Source organism: Otolemur garnettii, unplaced genomic scaffold (assembly GCF_000181295.1).
Source record: "Otolemur garnettii isolate 467f Iridium unplaced genomic scaffold, OtoGar3 scaffold00044, whole genome shotgun sequence".
NCBI lineage: Eukaryota > Metazoa > Chordata > Mammalia > Primates > Galagidae > Otolemur > Otolemur garnettii.
In genome coordinates, this window is record NW_003852439.1 from 10,037,022 (window position 1) to 10,043,593 (window position 6,572).

At 48.5% G+C, this 6,572-nt stretch overlaps 1 protein-coding gene across 3 annotated transcripts in view; it reads right to left on the reverse strand.

Annotated features, from left to right (window-relative positions):
- The window catches only part of SLX4 (SLX4 structure-specific endonuclease subunit), a 23,904-nt gene that overhangs the window by 10,855 nt on the left and 6,477 nt on the right, over window positions 1–6,572 (reverse strand). For all 3 annotated transcript variants that reach the window (XM_023513849.1, XM_023513850.1, XM_023513848.1), the window contains 6 exons: window positions 4,595–4,797; window positions 4,174–4,490; window positions 2,993–3,197; window positions 2,176–2,264; window positions 1,078–1,224; window positions 171–337 (listed from right to left, as the gene is read on the reverse strand). In XM_023513849.1, the coding sequence (XP_023369617.1) occupies window positions 171–337; window positions 1,078–1,224; window positions 2,176–2,264; window positions 2,993–3,197; window positions 4,174–4,490; window positions 4,595–4,797 (1,128 nt within the window). The remainder of the gene's footprint in view (window positions 1–170; window positions 338–1,077; window positions 1,225–2,175; window positions 2,265–2,992; window positions 3,198–4,173; window positions 4,491–4,594; window positions 4,798–6,572) is intronic.

A 6,572-nucleotide genomic window follows, 5' to 3' on the forward strand; every position in this document is an offset into this window, starting at 1 on the left:
AAAAAAAAAAAAAAAAATTAAAAATAAATAAATAAAAGGTATAATAAACAGGACTTGAAGTTCTAAGCCTTGCCCCTTCTGCAACACAGCCCTCCCTTGAGCTATCAACCTGCCAAACCTCATCAGTCAATTTCAAAGGCTGTGGAACACAAGGAAAGAACAATCCAGACCTGAGGGCCAGGGACCTCAGCTCAGGAGTCAGGTGGGGAGGAAGGCCAGTGTCTGCAGTATAGAGATAGTGCAGGAATGCATAGGCACCCTCGGTGCTCACGTCGCTTAATAGGACGCGCTGGGTCAGAATCCCCTCTTCTACAGCAGAGAAGCCTTCATTGTTCACCTGCATGTGAAACACAACACAGAAGGCTTATGGGTTAGATAGTCATAAATTAGAACGAAGAAGAAAGTCTGAGTGTCCTCAGAGTCAGTCTTATAAACAGCCCCTGTCCCAAGAAAAGCATTAGCCAGTGTTTATACATTTTTTTGGCCAACAGTTCTGCAGGTTAGGCCTAACACATTTGTTGTCAAATCATATCAGGAGCAGAAGTTCAAAAACCCAATTCCCAATTAGTTTCCTTCTGGTGTCCTTCTGGTAGACATATCACAGGCTCCAGAACTTTCTTACAGAGTCTGATAGCAGCTTTCTGGATTCCTGATGTTCAAGTCAAATGTGTATCAGAACATGTCAAAGCATAAGTCTCTGAACACATGTGTCAGCAATTCAATCTTAAAGGGATCAGCTGGGAGGCTATACAAACAGAGGAAAGCAAAAATTCTGAAAACCAAGGATTTTCATTCAACAGAAGAAAAATCTAGTGTTTCCCAATACTGGGGCCCTCCCCTCATGCTCCCTCACACCCCTCCTGATCTCCCCCAAGAGCCTTTGTCTCTACTCCACATATGAAGTATGTATGTATGTGGTAAGTACTGTGGCAGCAGTGGGGAGGTAGGGAGAATGTGGGGAACAAGAAGTAAGGGAGACAAGGAGGAGGCAGAAGCAAACTAGAGACAAAGAAAGACGGGTCAGAGAACGGTGGGAAGGAACAGGGAGGGGGCATGTGATGGCCACCACGTACTTACATACTGACTGAGAAGTGGACATCGGGCATAAAGCACAAACTTGTGGGCATGAAGCATCTCCCCACTGTCTGTCTGGAACTGGACATCACTCAGGTGCGAATTATTGACCATGGCACCAAAGTCAGCAACCAGTAACCCAAGGGAGAGCTGAAATGCATGAGAGGAGGAGAGCTGTCATTTCCATCTGTCATGCTTCTCTGAGCTGTGGGACGCTCCCCCAACGAGGAGGCCCTAGGGTGGGCCAGGAGCCTTGCTCTCCTCTCTAGGATGGTTCCTGTGCTGGGTTATACCTTTGAGTTACTTTGTCATACAGAAGAGCAAAACACTAGCCTCTTTCTCAAATTCTCTAGTGCTATACCCCAATCTAAAGCAGGAGTACAGTAAGTGAAAAGACAGGACAGGAGAAAGCTTCTGGCACCAATGAGGGGTCAGGCTAATGTGCTTCATGTGCTCACGTACTCAGTACTCACAGAGCCCTGTGAAGAAACATCCCAGCCTGCTATGACACATGAGGACCCTGGGTCCAAGCAGCTCAGGCACCTGGCTAAGAGGCAAGCCCCAGGTCTGTTCTCTGAGGATATGCAATGATGTCACTAGGCTCTCTCTGCATGCAGTGTTTGGTTGACACTAGTATCTTAGTGGCATGATATTAGGTCCACTCTGAGAAAAACCTAGCCTCCACCCCCAACATAGAACACTGGCCCGTGGGCTACTCATCTAGGCCCTGGAACCCAGCCCAGACCCACACATGAGGCAAATGAGAAAGGAATAGTCCCAGGACAAGTAGGCTCTGAGTGTTTGACTTCTGGAGTGATCCATAGAGTTGAAAGACAGAAACGACAAAAGCCATCATGGCAGAGAGACAGGCCCCAGTACACTCTCTCTGGCTCTGTTCACAGGCTGTTAATATGTGTCAGCTTTCTGGGAAGCAGAGATGCTTATTGAGAGACCAGCACATTCATGGCAGGGCCTAGAGGCCAGTGGCGAGCTGACTTCACCAAACACATAGTCATACAACAAGCCAGAGTGGCCAGGACCACGGAGTGAGCCGCAGAGCCCAACAGCTAAATGTGTGGTAGGAGGAGCCCTGGTCCTTACCGAAGCATGGCCGCCCCTCTCCAGATGCTTTTCCTTGGGTGGCAGGACAAACCCAGTCAGTGGAAGACCATTAGGCACCAAGTCCAACTCTGAGATAAGGATTTGTAGGTTAAAAGAAGATCACTTTCCAGCAAGGTCAACTGTCAAGCAGATAGCATCATCTGCAGGCTGAGCTTGACCCAGAGGTGTGGAAGCTCTTTTTTTTTATTTTGAGACAGAGCCTCAAGCTGTCCCCCTGGGTAGAGTGCCATGGCATTACAGCTCACAGCAACCTCCAACTCCTGGGCTCAAGCAAGTCTACTGCCTCAGCCTCCCAAGTAGCTGGGACCACAGGCACCCGCCACAACGCCTGGCTATTTTTTGGTTGCAGCTGTCATTGTTGTTTGGCAGGCCTGGGCTGGATTCGAACCTGCCACCTTAGGTGTATGTGGCTGGCGCCTTAGCCGCTTGAGCCACAGGCGCCGAGCCAGAAGCTCTTGTTACTTAAGGATGTTTTTTAGAGCAAACCCCCCTACAAACCATTTTTATCACCCTCCCAACAGGGAGGTAAAATAGTTAAAATTAGCCCAAAGGATCATTTGCTGTGGGTATAAGACTTTGCCTTTGGTTAAAATTTCAGGAAACTGCAACAAGCTTAACTACATTACATTTACCTTTGAGAAAAAAACAAAAGCACCCAGAGACTACACACCCTCCCATTTTCCTGGGATGAGATTATATCACAGAGGCACAAGATCTGGTTCACTCCAGCCTCAGCCACAGGGAGGAGAGGCCCATAAAGGTGGGGCAGGCCCCAGTCTCCCACCCAATGTCTTACCTGCACTGCTTCCAGACTTGGCTAGCCCCCCACTGCCAGGCCATGGGCTGGCACTCAGCCCCTCCCTTGCCAGATCCACCAGGTCCTGCAGGGCCTGGTGTTCCCTCTGGCTGGCTGATGGTGATGGATCCTCAGGGACATTGCTGTGTAGGGCAGGTGGTCTTCCCATACCCAGCTCTGACTGCTCAGCTGGCAGAGGGAGGCCCTGAAAGTCAGCAAGCAGAGTGGCTGTAGGATTACTGTACCAATGCACTGCAGAGGCCACCACAGTGTGCATAGCTGGACCGAGGACCACAGAGCAAGTCCAGGGCTCTGGAGCACAGAGGGTTCCCAACAGCACAGCCATAGCCCAGAGCAGCCCAGGAATGCTTTTCTCCATTACTTCTTGTCAACAGGCTTCTCTAATGGCCAAGACCAGCCCTGTGATATCCATGTCTGAAGAAATTTTTCTTTTTTTTTTTTTGAGACAGAGTCTCACTATGTTGCCCTCAGTAGAGAGCCATGGTGTCATAGCTCATAGCAACCTCAAACTCTTGGGCTTAAACGATCCTTTTGTCTCAGCCTCTAAAGTAGCTGGGACTACAGGTGCCTGCCACAGTGCCCAGCTATTTTTTTTGTTGTAGTTGTCATTGTTGTTTAGCAGGCCAGGGCAGGGTTCAAACCTGCCAGTCCCAGTATATATGGCCGGTGTCCTAACCACTGAGCTATGGGCACCAAGCCTATGAAGAAAGTTTTATCAGAGGGCCGGAAGGGGTCCCTGGGCCTACCCCTTTCCTAACACCTCTTGAATGGCCTCAGTCTGAAGAGTACCAACTCTAGCGGTACCTGCCGTATATTTAGAATGCAGGTTCCTGGGTCCCCTCTTAGATGTTATCCCAACCACCCTGGGGCTCTAAGTTTTAAATAAACTCCAGGTAAGCAGGTATGAATGCAAATAAACAAATAAGCTCCAGGAACACACTAAATTGTGGGAAGCAAGAGTCCTTCATCCTTGCTCTTACTAGAAAGCTATTTAGTCGTTGCACATAGGAATAAACTACAGCTGATGCCCCTTTGGCTTTTTCCCCTCTTTCCTGAGACTTTCCCTCAGCTCAGCTATTGATGCCCGGTTCTGTAATTCTGGAACTGCCCACCTCTCCCCATAGCCCATCCACATAGGTGCCCAGAGGGAAGGGCCTCACCATGACAGGCCCCTGGGGCATGAGGGGAGGGACAAGGTTGGCTGTGTAGAAGGACTCCACAGCCCAGGCTCCGGTCAGGGTGCTGCCCTCCCACAGAAAGTTCTGCTTTCCTTCAGGTGGTGGAAGACACCAGCCTCCCTTTTCCAACTCTTCCTTTAAAATCCTGCTGGCAGGAAGTGGTGGTGTGCTGGAAAATTCTGCTTCCTCAGAAAGGAGCAGGGCCACTTGGTCTTCTATCTGCCTGCCTGTGGTCTCAGAGTCCTGGACCAACAACCTGGGAAGGGGAACCAGGGTTTTCTTCTTGTGACTTTTCTTCTCTAGAGGAAAATAGAAGCAACATGATCAACAGTAGAATCTGTCCACTTGTCCTGAGACCTACCAGTGGTCTCTCCCCAGGGCTACTGCTCTCAGCCACACATACCTGCTCCTGGCCTTACTCTCTCAGAAAAAGCACTTTCCAGTTTGAGTTCTGCCACAGCTGGACACTGCTCCATCTCAGATCGGGACAGCGCCATGGCCACCAGCAGGTCCTCGGAGGGTGCCTCGACAACCTTCTGCTTCTTCTGTGTCTCCTTCTTGTTAGTGGCTACTTTCCGTTTCAAACCTCCCACGTGATTGCTAAAGCTAAAAGGCAGCCAAAGAGAGAAGTTAGTGGGACTAACTGCCTAAGCTCCTTCTGAAGCTGGTCCCATGACTAAAGGGGGCTGCCCCTTCGGACCCATCGGCTGTAAGGAAGCACACGAGGGATGCAGGGAGGAGTGGGTGCTCTGCCCTGAAACCTGTGCCCTGAAACCTGTGCCCTGAAACCTGAGTTACAAATGCCCAAGCTTGGCCTTAGGGGATAGGAGGTTCAAAGACCCCATAAGAGTATCTAGCTCCTGTGGCTTTCTACTCTAACAACCTTCTAGAACAGTGGTTCTCAACCTTTCTAATGCCATGATGTATTTTCGTAGTTACAAAGGGGTCATGACCCACAGGTTGAGCACCTACACTGCTGTTCTGGAAGGATCTACACACATCTTGCTTCACTACTTGGAGATATTTTAAAAGCAGACATATTTTATCTGAGTGGACAGTTTCAGTGCAGTCCTGCCACAAGGCAAGCAATGGCTTAGATAACATTTATTCTAAGGCCTCTAGGATTTCAATGCTATGATACTTGTGTGGATCTGCTAAATACAGATAGGCTTGCTAGATAAGAGAATCCACTTCTGCCCTCTGTGATCTCAGCCCTAGCTCAGCTCAATTGCCCATAACCTGTGTACAAGGCAGTTGGCCAGAACAAATAGAGCCATCATTCTTGGCCTTCTCTTTGCTCCTGTCAAAGGAAGAAGTCCCAAACCTAGAAAGGTCTAGGGTCCAAACTGCCTTTGCTCCCTGTAAAGTCGAGGTCAACTCTGGCATCCTCAGGGGCAGGAGCCATGTGGAACAGAGCTAGCCCAACCTTCCACCACAGGTGGGGCTGTGGTTTGCATGCCAAAGATTTATTGCTCAGATGTCAGCAGGGCCTTCTATTTTAACACTTAAGCATTAATTCATGCAATCTTTAAAAAAAAAAAATAAGAGTTCTGTGCTTCTATCTCACCAATTCTTTGAATTGTGCTGAATAATCTGACATTAACTATGTAATAATTAGACTACACTGAGGCAGAAACCATGTCATACAAGAAAGAAATGGATATGGTAAAGTGAATACCAAATTCTCAGAAACACCAGAAGGGACAGACTGTAGGATTGTGGGACTAGAAACATTTCAGAAGGACCTTGAGGAAACCAGTTCAAATGGTCCTTTCCACAGATACACTTGAATGGGCCATTCCAAAGCCTTCATCCTTCTTCAAGGATGAAGAATTTTTCCCCTTTTAATCCCTTCTAGACTGTGCCTGATTTCTATCTCATATGAATCAAAGAGGCCTCTACTGTCCTCTGACACCATAAAAAGCTTTTTCTTAGGCTAGGCATAGTGGCTCACACCTGTAATCCTAGCACTCAGGGAGGCTGAGGTAGGTGCACTGCTTGAGTTCAGGAGTTCGAGACCAGCCTGAGCAAGAGCAAGAGCCCATCTACACTATAAAAAAGAAAAAAAAAATACACACACACACATATATATACATACAGAAAAACTAGCTGGGTGTTGTGTTGGGGTGCCTATAGTCCCAAGACTGCTTGAACCCAGTAGTTTGAGGTTGCTATGAGCTATGATGCCATGGCACTCTACCCAGGGTAACAGAGTGAGACTTTATCTCAAAAAAAAGTATTTTCTTTTTTTTTTTTTGAGACAGAGCCTCAAGCTGTCCCCCTAGGTAGAGTGCCGTAGCATCACAGCTCACAGCAACCTCCAACTCCTAGGCTCAAGCGAGTCTCCTGCCTCAGCCTCCCAAGTAGCCGGGACTACAGGC